At 46.5% G+C, this 14,313-nt stretch overlaps 1 protein-coding gene across 1 annotated transcript in view; it reads right to left on the bottom strand.

The window, feature by feature from the left end:
* Positions 1-14,313, bottom strand: part of si:ch211-186j3.6 (neural-cadherin) — a 593,489-nt gene continuing 579,176 nt past the window's right edge. Inside the window, exons 36-37 of the mRNA XM_068311636.1 lie at positions 12,409-12,563; positions 1-2,960 (exon numbers count right to left, since the gene is read on the bottom strand). Of these exons, the coding sequence (XP_068167737.1) occupies positions 2,346-2,960; positions 12,409-12,563 (770 nt within the window). The 3' untranslated portion in view covers positions 1-2,345. The remainder of the gene's footprint in view (positions 2,961-12,408; positions 12,564-14,313) is intronic.

Raw genomic sequence — 14,313 nt, 5'->3', positions numbered from 1 at the left:
CAGATCAAACAAGTACAAAACATGTAACTGTTCAACGTTAATCATAACCATGATTATAAAAAAGATATATTTGGTTCGAGTTTTTTTTTTTTTCACAGAATCAGCCTATTTTAAGTTGATACTGCTACCTGACATAAATCAATAGTTAATCTATCTCTGTAATGAGGATAAAAACATTAATCTTGTTCATGTGTGCACCCAGAACACAACATTTAAAAGCCATTATGTGGTGCAAATGCGGTGGGAAGTGGGTTGCTCCTTCTAGCTGCAGAGAAGTGAAGTGTCTTCATTCACGGCTTTGCATGACTCAGACTCTGGTCTTCCTTAGAGGAATAGAAAACAAGCATCCTTCTCTATGAAATTCCATCCAATTACATATCTTCCCTTCCAGGATTCATCCCACAGTGTACTCCAACCTTCACGATCGCTACCTCTTTTCCTTACCACTTTTCACAAAGTACCATATTTCTGGAACCTGCGGTCAAGATTTTTTGAAAAAATCTAGGAGCAATTGTTTTGTCTTTTTCCCAACCATGACAGCAATCTATAAACTCCTATTAGGATTAGTGTTTTCATGTTTTCACATCAACTCTTACTCCTTAACTGTTCCCTTGTGACAGACCAACATGAAAACAAGTCAAGAATTCAGCGCAGGATGACAGCACTTCTGCCACTCCCAGCACAATGCAGAACCTGAACTGTCAGGTGAAGCCTGGATGGAATACTGACGGCCTGAGGAGAAGAGAGGGGGAAGATTAGGGGGGTAATTAGGCCATTTGCTCTGCTGCAAACAATAAAAATGCTTGTGCACCCCTTCTCTACAGCTCTTTCTGGAGCTTCCAGGCTCTATTTTGCACTTGTGGGACATTTCACCACAGTGCCAGGGATGGTTCCAATCTGCCTTCTCTCCTCCACCCAGTAATCATCGCTCTTGTCAAAGGTATGAGGGGCATGCCCTTTTCAGTGTTCACTCATCACAGATTTTGTGAAATGTTTCTTGGCTTTAACATTTTTTTAGACACAGCAGTTGCAGTTCATCAGTAGCAGGATTAGTTTTGTTGCACAGACGATATAAAAAGATCCATGATAAATAAGAGGAACCCCTGTCACCAACTCAGAAATAATAACAATTGCAGTTTCGATGAAATTTTCAATCAGTCGAGTTTCCAACATTCCCATTCATCATACTGTTTCAGTCAAGAAGGTGCAGTAATCAAGCCACTGGTTAAGTATGTTATACGATGTGGGTGGTATTGCCTCCATCTTCACTGATATCGCCTTGTTTGCAATGAATCGTCAGGAACCTCTGATAAAAAAAGTGTTCTTGTAGCCATCACATTTGGAATGTCTGAAGAAGAACATCCACAAACAAAGCAACAGAGCAATTATCAGTCCTATCCGTCCGCACTTCTGCTCCAGTTTGTTTGTTACAAAGCTGTTTGAATTTCTCTGTGCCTCCCTTGGGTGAGGACAAATGAATGGCGGAGGAGTGTGAATGACAATAGGAAATCATACAAAGATGAGGGCGCGGTGGTAAGTATAAAGCTTGATGTCTTACAATCCACAAAGCGTTAAACATGAAATACTCGAACAATACAGATTTATTCAACCCACCAAAAGATATTACCAGGAACAAAAATGTCATCTTGCAACCCAGTGATGGTCAAAGCACACTTTTCTAATATAAACATTGACAAAAGCTGTTTACAGCCAGGCAGCAAGAATACAATGTGTTCACTGTATAGTGAAAATACAGACTTCTCATGAGTATCCCACTCATCTTTATTGTTTTTTTTTTTCATTTGTAGAGTCCTTGATTAGTTTAAAAAAATTGGATTAAGTACTGAGATGCTAAAAGTTATGTTTGTGTGGCCATGACTTTCTCAGCATTTAAAAAAGAAAACCTTGTCAAAACATTTTTACATTTTAGGCCTTCAGCTAATACTGTAATCACTCAGAGCAGCTCACATAGACCTTTAAAGGAAATTTGGATTTTTAATGGCTATGACTGGATTTTTTTTTTCTAACAGTGAAAATAAGCTCCAACATGATGAGTAGCCAAGGTAGAAGATCTTTTGAAGCCTGTAACATGATTGACAAGTGTGATGAGTGTTCCCGAAACAGGTAGAGGGAACACAGAGCAACAGCGTGTTTCCACAGGGACATCTTCATCCATCTGTGAGGCCAACACCTAGATACAACATCTTCCTTGTCAGTTGTTAGCTAGTGAGGGGTGTGGAGAGAGTCGTTTTCACTCAGTCTCTTGCTTTTTCAGTTGCTGCAAAGTGTTTTATGATTGATTGTTGCAGGACAGCCGGTTCAGTTTGTTCTGTAAGTGTCTGAGCTCAAAGGTCGCTGGTCTCAGCTTGCTCGTATAGTGCCCGGAGCTTCTCAAAGCGAGGTCCCCAATCCCCAAGTGTCTCCTCCCTTCTCCCATCCTCTTCCCCTCCCTCATCACCACCGTTGTCCCCGCCCAGCCCTGCTGAGCTGAAGGAGCTGAGAGAGGCGGAAGGAGAGCAACCCCCTTCAGTGGAGAACACTCGCAGGGAGTCGAAAGACCCCGTGTCTGGATGCTGGTCGGCATCACGTATAATCTCACATAAGTAACGGGCCAAGTCTTGGCTGGAGAAGGACAGTGATCGGCGTGCCAACTGGGAGGGTTGGGCCTGGCCCTGTGCTCGAAGTCTGGTTGGGGGGACATCCCTTCGGAGGCCGATTGTGGTGGTAGTAGTGGTTGAAGTGGAAGATACAGAGGCAGGCAAGGTGGAGGAGCTAGCAGTCCGGGTGAGGGGATTTAGTGACTGGATGAAGGGTGGGGCCGGTGGCGCCTGGTGGAGGAGGTGGTGATGATGATAATGGGGAGGAGGAGGGTGGTGTAGGGCTCTAGAGGGGCAATACTGCACCGACTGGGCCGGGCTGGGCTGGAGGGACTTCTGCAGTTCTGTCATGTCGTAGGCATTCTGAACAGGCATGCACAATGAGAAACAAACAAGGTAGTACAGTAAAAAAAAAAAAAGGTACAGGCAAACAGGGGTGACCCAGATTAGACAGTTGAATGTTTTGAGGTACAGACAAGGGGAAAAAAAAAAGTCATATCAGACAGAGCAGAAAAATAAAAAGAATAGAAAAATGAGTGGTCCTCGTCATGTTTACGATGAATGATCCAAATATTTAAGTTCCTAATCCATCTACATTTATTGTCTCAGAGAAGTCAATTGCAGCATCTGTGTGAGAGGGTTTGTGAGTGTGTGTGTGTCAGACAAAGACGCTAAAAAATGTGAGTAGAGGTGATTCAGAGGGCAGCCCTATTCTGCCCACTGGGGTTTAAAAGCTCTCCTTAATTTCAGCTGTGACCTAACTAGGGCACACAAGACAGTAGTATGTCTTGTTTGCCCTGAGTGAGCTTGTAAATAAGACACTTGAAAACTTAATTTCCACCTTCTTCTCTGCTATAGGGGATAGGGTGTGTGTGTGTGTGTGTGTGTGTGTGTGTGTGTGTGTGTGTGTGTGTCTGTGTGTGTGTGTGTGTGTGTGTGTGTGTGTGTGTGTGTGTGTGTGTGTGTGTGTGTATGTATTTGTGTGTTTATTTATGCAGTTTCAGTGGGTTTGCCTTCAGGTGAACAATAGAGAGACTTTGAGGGGTTTAGCAAACCCACATGGCCTGACAACATTTAGTGGATGCATGTATTCTATGTGTGTATGCGAGTATGATTTGTAAAAAAAAAACGGGAGAATGCTTTGTTTTGTTTGTTTTTTCAGTTATGAAAAAATAAGCAATAAGAAGCCCTAACCATTAAGGTTAATGGTGAACATTCATATATAATACTATGGAGCCCCTTAGGTGACATGGAGAAAAAAAAACAAGGTCCATCTTTGCGAGATTTCGCAATACTTTTGCGAGATCCCGCAGTACTTTTGCGACATGCTACTTCCGGGTCGTTTTGGCGTTACAGAGAAAAAAGACTGGTGAACATCCATTCGCGTGGTTCAGTTTTATAGGAGGCTGTGAATCATAACCACAACAGGAGACAGAGGAGCAGCTATGGAGGAGGACTTGGAGAATTTTCTGCAGTCAAGAGACGTCCCTCAAGAGGACATACTGCGCATGAAAAGAGACAAGGTCGGTGAAAAACAGATAGAATGTCACGGTGACTTCAACTTTGGAGAGCGCTCATCGCTCCCATGCTTTAACATCGATACGTAATGCACTTATTCATTCATTTTGTTGATTGCCAGCTAACTCGCACAGCGGCCTGTTATGGCCCCTACAAATGACAGTGTGCCATAATCAATAATAGAACTGGAACTCCCAACAGTATGGTTCATGTATGAGCAATGAAATTGTGGATAAAGTTTTGTGATTGATGTAATTTATGATCCAGCAGGCAAATGACTGTCCAAGCTGCTTGAAACAACAAAAGCACTTCTGTCTCAGACAGAAGAAACAAGCTTTAACCATTTACAACGATTACAAATCCCTCGTTTCTGCACAGGCTCATCTGTCATCCGTTCAAAAAATCATGATGTGCTTCAATGCTAAAATAGGGCTCAGTAGGAGACCGGTTGCCCACACCTGTGGAGCAACCCTTGAACTACCATGCACTTATGGTTCGTACCCTGAATTTTGCACTGAGTTTGACAACATCCTGTCCAGCAACTACCTTGAAATGGATATTCTGTAAATTTTTAAGAACTGTCCTTATAAGGGCTAAATATAAACAGGCATCATCGTTGTTTTTATGATTACATTTTGTTGTTTGTTTTTTTCTGTCATGTGGTTGGCTGTGAGCCCTATTTCAGCATTGAAGCACACCATGATTAAATAACCCAAATTTTACTTTACCGTTCGACCCAAACTCACCTGCAAGGCTGCACTTTGTTCGAGTTGTTAAAATGTTCTGTTCATGCTAGTAACCAATAAAATGTCTTCACACTGAAGAAGAAATCAAGAGCTTGTACTGTTTACTTTTATAACACTTCCTGACATCACAGTACTACAAAATGAAAAAAAAATGTTTTGTGCATTCACAAATTTCGATGCTTTTCTTTCATACATGCAACTTGTAGAACATACAGTATTCCTTCAGTGATGAAGATCATCTTATTGATAAAAATGAATCAAGAATGCAGTCTACATTCATTTAAATATTAAATATTTGAAAGTACATTGTGAGATTTTTGCATCTCAATATAACTGACATGTTTGCTGATCCTCTCCAAGGAACCATCACCTTAACGTGGTGGAGAGGTTTGTGTGCCCTAAGGATCCTGGGAGCTATGTTGTCGGGAGTCTTGTACTCCTGGTAGGGTCACCCAAGGCAAACAGGTCTCAGGTGAAGGGCCAGACAAAGAATGGTTCAAATATCCCATGAAAAACGGAAAAGGGAAAACTGTGACCCTGCCCGGAGGAAGCCCGGGGCCCACGTCTGGAGCCAGGTCTGGACGGAGGGCCCGTCAGCGAGCGCCTGGTGGCCGGGTCTGCCACGGGGCCCGGCCGGGCTTAGCCCGAAAAGGCAACGTGGATTCTTCCCACCCCTGTGGACCCACCACCCGCAGGGCAGACCGATGGGGTCGGGTGCGCTGCCATATGGGTGGCAGTGACGACAGGGGGTCACGACGGACCAGACCCGGGCGGCAGAAGTTGGCTTTGGGGACGTGGAATGTCACCTCACTGGCGGGGAAGGAGCCGGAACTTGTGTTGGAGGTGGAGCGCTACCAGTTGGATCTGGTGGGGCTTACCTCCACGCATAGCCTCGGCTCTGGATCCAAACTCCTGGATAGGGGTTGGACCTTGTTTTACTCCGGAGTTGCGTCAGGCGTGAGGCGCAGGGCGGGTGTGGGGATACTCACAAGCCCCCGGCTGAGCGCCGCTGTGTTGGAGTTTACCCCGGTGGATGAGAGGGTCGCTTCCCTACGCCTTAAGGCTGTGGGGGGGAAAACTCTGACTGTTGTTTGTGCATATGCACCAAATATCAGTTCAGAGTATTCGGCCTTCTTGGGGTCCCTAAATGGGGTCCTTGAAGGGATCCCTGCATTGTTCTCCTGGGGGACTTCAACGCACACGTCGGCAATGATGGAGACACTTGGAGGGGCGTGATTGGGAGGAATGGCCTCCCTGATCTGAACCCGAGCGGTGTTATGTTGCTGGACTTCTGTGCTAGTCACGGATTGTTCATAACTAACACCATGTTCGAACACAAGGATGCTCATAAGTGTACCTGGTACCAGAGCACCCTGGGTCGGAGGTCAATGATTGATCTTGTGATCGTATCATCTGATCTTCGACCGTGTGTTTTGGACACTCGGGTGAAGAGAGGGGCAGAGCTGTCAACTGATCACCACCTGGTGGTGAGTTGGGTCCGTTGGCGGAGGAAACCTTTGGATAGACCTGGTAAGCCCAAACGAGTAGTGCGGGTGAACTGGGAACGTCTGGAGGAGGACTCTGTCCGTGAGGCCTTCAATTCACACCTCCGAAGGAGCTTCTCGTGCATCCCTGTGGAGGCTGGGGGCATTGAACCTGAATGGTTGATGTTCAAAGCTTCCATTGCTGAAGCTGCAGCTGAGAGCTGTGGTCTCAAGATCTTGGGTGCCTCAAGGGGCGGTAACCCTCGAACACCATGGTGGACCCCGGTGGTCAGGGAAGCCGTCCGACTAAAGAAGGAGGCCTTCAGGGGCATGTTGTCCCTGGGGACTCCTGAAGCAGTTGCAGGGTACCGACAGGCCAAAAGGACTGCAGCCTCGGCTGTGATGGAGGCAAAACAGAGGGTGTGGGAGGAGTTCGGAGAGGCCATGGAGAAGGACGGCACCAAAGTTGTTCTGTCCGACACCTCAGGAGGGGGAAACGGGGAACCATCCAAGCTGTATACAGCAAAGATGGGACACTGTTGACCTCGACTGAGGAGGTTGTCGGTCGGTGGAAGGAACACTTTGAGGAACTACTGAATCCAACTACCCCATCTGACCCGTCCTCTGTTGCAGAGGCAGAGCTGGAGGATGATGGGGGATCAGAGTCAATCTCTCGGGGCGAAGTCACCGAGGTAGTTAAACAACTGCACGGTGGCAAAGCCCCGGGTATTGATGAGATTCGCCCGGAAATGCTGAAGGCTCTGGGTGTTGAGGGGCTGTCGTGGATGACATGCCTCTTTAACATTGCGTGGAAATCTGGGACAGTGTCGAAAGAGTGGCAGACTGGGGTGGTGGTTCCTCTTTTTAAAAGGGGGGACCAGAGGGTGTGTGCCAATTACAGGGGCATCACACTCCTCAGCCTCCCTGGGAAAGTTTACTCCAAGGTGCTGGAAAGGAGGGTCCGGCCGATTGTCGAGCCTCAGATTGAGGAGGAACAATTTTTTAAAAAAATTTTTTTTTTTTTTTAAATTTTATATACTGGTTTGATCCCCGAAGGGAAATTAAGAAAGCACACTCTAGCTACTGATTACAAACGCATGCATACATATTTGTGAGTACAGGCCCCTGTATCACACACACACACACAAAGGGGCCTGTAGGCATGCAGGGGAGGTAGAGTGGCAGGCAGCTCCTTCTTGGTGCGCCTCAAATGAGCAATTTGTAAAGGGGACGGCACCTTGCTCAAGGGTGCCTCGGCAGTGCTCCGGAGATGAGCTGACACCTCCCACTGTTAGCTCACCTCCGGGTATTTTTGGGGGGGCGGGAGTGGGAATCGAACCGCCGATCTTAAATCATAGGACGACCCGCTCTACCGCCCGCTTTACCACTGAGCCACTGCCGCCCCAATGTGGGTTCCGTCCTGGTCGTGGAACAACGGACCAGCTTTTTACTCTCACAGGGATCCTAGAGGGGGCTTGGGAGTATGCCCATCCAGTCTACATGTGTTTTGTGGACTTGGAGAAGGCATATGATCGTGTCCCCAGGGATATACTGTGGGAAATACTGCGGGAGTATGGAGTGAGGGGGCCTCTTCTCAGGGCCATCTAATCCCTGTACGCCCAAAGTGAGAGCTGCGTTCGGGTTCTCGGCAGTAAGTCGGACTTGTTCCGAGTAGCTGTTGGCCTTCGCCAGGGCTGCGCTTTATCACCAATTCTGTTTGTGATTTTCATGGACAGGATATCGAGGCGTAGTCGTGGTGAGGAGGCTTTACAGTTTGGTGGCCTGAGGATTGCATCACTGCTTTTTGCAGATGATGTGGTCCTGTTTGCGTCATCAGCCTGTGACCTGCAGCGCTCACTGGTCCGGTTTGCAGCCGAGTGTGAAGCGGCGGGGATGAGGATTAGCACCTCCAAATCTGAGGCCATGGTCCTCAGCAGGAAACCGGTGGAATGCCTTCTCCAAGTGGGGAATGAGGTCCTTCCACAAGTGAAGGAGTTTAAGTATCTTGGGGTCCTGTTCACGAGTGAGGGAACAATGGAGCGTGAGATTGGACGGAGAATTGGGGCAGCAGGAGCGGTATTGCAGTCGCTTTACCGCACTGTTGTCACAAAGAGGGAGCTAAGCCGAGAGGCAAAGCTCTCCATCTACCGTTCAATCTTCGTTCCTACCCTCACCTATGGTCATGAGCGATGGGTCATGACCGAAAGAACGAGATCGCGGATACTAGCGGCTGAAATGGTCTTTCTCAGGCGGATAGCTGGTGTCTCCCTTAGAGATAAGGTGAGAAACACTGCTGTTCGCGAGGGGCTCAGAGTAGAGCCGCTGCTCCTTCGCGTGGAAAAGAGTCAGTTGAGGTGGTTTGGGCATCTGGTGCGGATGCCTCTGGGACGCCTCCCTAGGGAGGTGTTTCTGGCACGTCCAGCTGGGAGGAGACCTCGGGGCAGACCCAGGACCAGGTGGAGGGATTATATCTCAACACTGGCCTGAGAAACGCCTTGGGATCCCCCAGTCAGAGCTGGTGGATGTGGCCCGGGAAAGGGAAGTTTGGGGCTCCCTGTTGAAGCTGCTGCCCCCGCGACCCGATTCCGGATAAGCGGTGGAAGATGGATGGATGGATGGATGTTTGCTCATAACAACAGCATTATAAATAAGACTGCACATCAACAGATCACTGTGCCATCATATAACATGTTTTTATGTTTGCCCTTTCATGGATGTCAACCCCAAAACATTCAGATTCAGGATCAATACCTTTCTGGCAACAACAAATGTTATACTTAAATAGATGCAAGAATAGTGTGCATGTACAAGTTCAAAACCTGGTATGGATCTGTTGGTGGAGTCAGGTGGGATTCAGCCATAATAATATTGCAGAGTTCGTACTCATCATTATCACAAGGTACAGTCAAGCGAAAGACACACTCGCTTTTGCACCGTTGAATATGGTCCGGAATCCAAGATTCTAAATCCGAGATTTGACTTCCCGATGGACCCTCCTCTCCAGAACCCCTGAATAGACCTCTCGGATTCAGTGTGGTTTTCGTCCTGGCCGTGGAACAGTGGACCAGCTCTACACCCTCCGCAGGGTCCTTGAGGGGCATGGGAGTTCGCCCAACCAGTCTACACATGTTTTGTGGATCTGGAGAAGGCATTTGACCGTGTTCCTCGGGGGGTGCTTCGGGAGTACTGGGTACCGAACCCCTTGATAAGGGCTGTTCGGTCCCTGTACCACCGATGTAAGAGTTTGGTCCGCATTGCCGGCAGTAAATCGGACTTGTTTCCAGTGAGGGTTGGACTCCGCCAAGGCTGCCCTTTGTCACTGATTCTTTTCATAACTTTTATGGACAGAATTTCTAGCCGCAGCCAAGGCGTTAAGGGTGTCCTGTTTGGTGGCCTCAGTATTGCGTCCATGCTTTTTGCAGATGACGTGGTGCTGTTGGCTTCATCAAGCCGTGATCTCCAACTCTCACTGGAGCAGTTCCCAGCCGAGTGTGAAGCGGTTGGGATGAGAATCCGCACCTCCAAATCAGAGACCATGGTCCTCAGTCGGAAAAGGGTGGAGTGCCCTCTCTGGGTTGGGAATGAGATCCTGCCCCAAGTGGAGGAGTTCAAGTATCTTGGGGTCTCGTTCACGAGTGAGGGTACGATGGAACGTGAGATCGACAGGCGGATCGGTGCAGCGTCTGCAGTGATGCGGACTCTGTATCGGTCCATCGTGGTGAAGAAGGAACCGAGCCGAAAGGCAAAGCTCTCGATTTACCGGTCAATCTATGTTCCTGCCCTCACCTATGGTCACGAGCTGTGGGTTGTGACTGAAAGAACGAGATCCCGGATACGAGCGGCCGAAATGAGTTTCCTCCACAGGGTGTCCGGGCTCTCCCTTAGAGATAGGGTGAGAAGTTCGGTCATCCGGGAGGGACTCAGAGTCGAGCCGCTGCTCCTCCGCATTGAGAGGAGCCAGATGAGGTGGCTCAGGCATCTGGTTAGGATGCCTCCTGGCATCCGGGCACGTCCTACTGGGAGGAGGCCCCGGGGACGACCCAGGACACAATGGAGAGACTATGTCTCCCGGCTGGCTTGGAACGCCTTGGGATTCTCCCGGAGGAGCTGGACGAAGTGGCTAGGGAGAGGGAAGTCTGGGCTTCCCTGCTTAAGCTGCTGCCCCCGCCACCCGACCCTGGATAGGCGGAAGAAGATGGATGGATGGATGGATGGATGAATATGGTCCTCTTCAACAGTAGAAAGAAAGTCTCTTGTCCCATATAGTTCAGGCAAGGCATACATAGTATTTGGGAGACCACTTGGAACATTCAAGTTCTTTGAGGGCTTGATGGAGTGTGTGCTACAAACAGTATCAGTGTCATCGAGCTCGTCCTATTGGTAAAACAAGGTGGGGACAAATTTAGAAACTAAAACTAAAACATACATATTAAATATCTACCCCTGACCCCTTTCTCTCCATCCCAAACTCTCCCCTCCCCCTCTCTCTCCATTCCAATCTCTCCCCCTCTTCCTCTCTCTCTGTTGCTGTGGCAACTGTCATAAGTTTGTGTTCTCCCATTTTATATAGTCTTCTCGATGTGATATGAGTTTTACAAGTCTCCCACAATATGACAACCAAACTATTTTAGACACTCATCTGGATGAGTCCCATGAAACAAAACTGAAGGAGGCTTTTGTCTAGAAAACCACCATCACAGGAACCGTTTCCGTCACGCAGGTCGGAAAACAAACACAACCAAAACTCCATGCATTGGCTGCGCAGAAACCCCCACCAGTACTAGATTCTTTGATTGGCGGTGCTGGTTTATCATAGGAGTCGTTGTGCCAGATGAAGTTGGGCCGTTTAGAGAAGTAGTTCCGCCTTTTTCCCGCCTCAGGCACTCTCCTGTGGGATCAGCTCCTTCAGCACCAAGCGTACATCCTCCTTCCTCACACACAGACCGTGTTCCCTGGATTTCACGTACAACCAGCGGTACCCATGAAACATCCCAGAGGACTGTAGTTCACTGCGTATGAAGTCTATCAGGACGGGAAGGTCAGAGTAGGCTTTGCAAAGAGTGTATCCCTTTGCAGCAAGAAACCTTTTCAAATGTCTCTGGCTTATGCGACAATTGTGCCGCCTTCTAAGAACTTTTTGGATGTCCTTATATTGTTGGCCGATTTCAAAATAAAACTCAATAAACCACTCATATGGGTGGGTGTCCTCCATTGCTTTTTCTCCTTAAAGCCAAAACAACCCAGAAGTATATACACCTGTAGTTTTGCCAGATCTCGCAAAAGTATTGCGAGATCTCGCAAAGATGGAGCTTTTTTTTTTCTCTCCATGCCTTTTTTTTCTTCTCCATGTCACCTTAGGGGCTCCGTATAATAAAAACTAATTTTCTGTACCAGCCACGATGTGGAAGATCTGTAAAATGTAAAATCTGTTTACCCCATAGATTGAGATTTCATGTCATGTCATGTCATACAAGTGTTTGTGAATGGCTTTCTCCAATGTCGTACTTCATCTCTACATCCCCCATCCCCACCAGGAAATGGCTCCCTGTGTGTTTGTGTGCGTGCATGCTTATGTGTGTGTGTGGGGGGGAGTGCAGGATACAGTTTTAATTAAGCCCATGTAACATCCTTATCTCTTTCCAACATCCACTGCAACCGACAAGCACTCAGCATTTCTTAAGACCCTGCATATTATCATGATTTGATCAAAACAAATGCCACTATAAACAGACACATGCACATACACACAAACACACACTCTTACACACTATATACACAAGTACACAAATACATACAAACACCCACACACAAGAATTATCTTCCAGAATGAATGCACTATTAAGCTATTTCTATCTTTTCAATGCAAAGAAATTCCAAAATGAAAGTATTCTTAAAACGTGCAGCTAAACATTTTTCACCTTTGTGCAAGTACACATACACAGTAGTAGTAGTAGTAGTATGTGTGTGTGTGTGTGTGTGTGTGTGTGTGTGTGTGTGTGTGTGTGTGTGTGTGTGTGTGTGTGTGTGTGTGTGTGTGTGTGTGGGTGTGTGATTGTGATATACCTGGTCTTCCTCCCCGCCTCCTTCCTCGTCATAATTGAGAACATTCTCCCGTATGTCCTCCCACCCATCATGGTGTGCTGAAACATGGTAGACGCCCTCCTTCAGCCCTTTGTAGCTCCTCCAGCGAGTGTAGAGGAAAATTCCCAACAGAAGCACTGTTGTGAGAACAAGTAGCGGTGGAGGTTAATCAGTGTAGACATTAGCATCGGAAACTGAACAAGATCCTGAGCAAACAAAATTTTGGCCCCAGAGGGAAGAGTTCTGAGCTTCATTTGGAATGTGAGCTGAGGAGTGATTAGAATCAAATGATGAAATTTGAAATTAAAATGAAATTTAGGATTGCTTTATGGCTATCTGTTACATTGTACATAAAATTGCTGTTCAGATATTGTATACATCTTACAGATTAAATTTTTTTTCTTTGTTTTTTTTTTTTAACTCTATCCGCCGGGCTAACTGGGACCTTCAGAGGGATATTTCATACTCTCTCATGTGAAAACATGTGTCAGCATGATAAATAAAGATTCTGATTCTGATGTACTTTTTGTACGGGTGTCCTCCTTGATAACCTTATTCATCCGCTCAGGCACTGCAAGATGGACATTCAGCATCCTTTAGACCAGGGGTGTCAAAGTCAAACACACGGAAGGCCAAGAAGAAAAAAAAATGCTACAAGCCGAGGGCCGAACTGGTTCAATGTTTATTGAAACATATTGAAATGAACATAGCCTATTCAACCAAGCGCTAACATGGTGTATATTCTGTAATTATTAAATGAATAAAACAATAGTTTGTTTTGGCTCTGTCAGTAACTTCAAGGGGAAATATTTTCAACAGCCAAACAGCAAAAAAGTAAATATCCTTCAAAAACAAAATATGTTCCTTAATATAAAGATAAATGCATGAATGAAATTCCATGCATTATAAATTGAAAATACATTATTAAGCATGCATTATTGCATGAACAATAATAATATTGTGCATTCACAATAATAATGCATCATTGTGCCAAGAAATTAAAAAAAAAATATTGTGCTTCTCTACAATCCTACCAATCACTGCTTTCAAATAATAAAATACTGTAAAACAAAATTTAAAAAATCAGTTATATCCCTTCTCATGGCCCTTATCTGGAATTTTCCGAGTCCATTCAACTGACATAAATATAAAAAATAAAATACAAAAATCTATGGCACACAGACAAAACAATACTTCGTTCAAAGACACATCATGTCCTGTAGAAACAAATGTAAAAAAATTAACTAAATTTAAAACTTAAATTACGCTACTGCTCTGTGATGCTCACTTTTCTGAGGCTGACCCTGATATTTGATGGTGTCAAGTTCATGAATGTTCCGGGTCAGACTCTGAGCTCCTGTGTGATGTTTTGTTCTGCTTCATCGGAGAGAACAATTATTCCCACAAGTCTGTGCAGCAAAACATAGAGAATGTCCGAGCAGCTTGGATGCGCAGCTGGGGCAATGTGTAGGAGATGAAATGTGCAAAGTTAGCAGAAGACACACGGGTTTACTTTTTACCTCTCTGAACATATACTCTGGCTCCCACCTGGCTTGAAACCCCCTGTTCTCAAGGTCCACTTTCCTTTTAGCCATTTTTGAGGAGGGGAATAGCTGAAGGCAATATGGCTCTGACTGCTGATAAACATCCATCCATCTATCCATCCATTGTCATGACCGTTTCATCCGCTGTCGTGGGTCACGGGAAGCTGGAGCCTATTCCAGCTGGCTTAGGGCGTGAGGCGGGGGAAAACTCAGGGCCAGTGCACCACGGAGCCACACAGAGACACAGACAACCACGCGCACACTCATTCCTACAGGCAATTTGGGATCGGTCAATTAAGCGCATGTTTTTGGAGGTGGGAGGAAGCCAGAGAACCCGGAGAGA

Source organism: Antennarius striatus, chromosome 1, assembly GCF_040054535.1.
Source record: "Antennarius striatus isolate MH-2024 chromosome 1, ASM4005453v1, whole genome shotgun sequence".
NCBI classification, from domain to species: domain Eukaryota; kingdom Metazoa; phylum Chordata; class Actinopteri; order Lophiiformes; family Antennariidae; genus Antennarius; species Antennarius striatus.
Note: the sequence above shows the minus strand (reverse complement) of the source record. Positions and strands in the feature narration are given on the sequence as shown.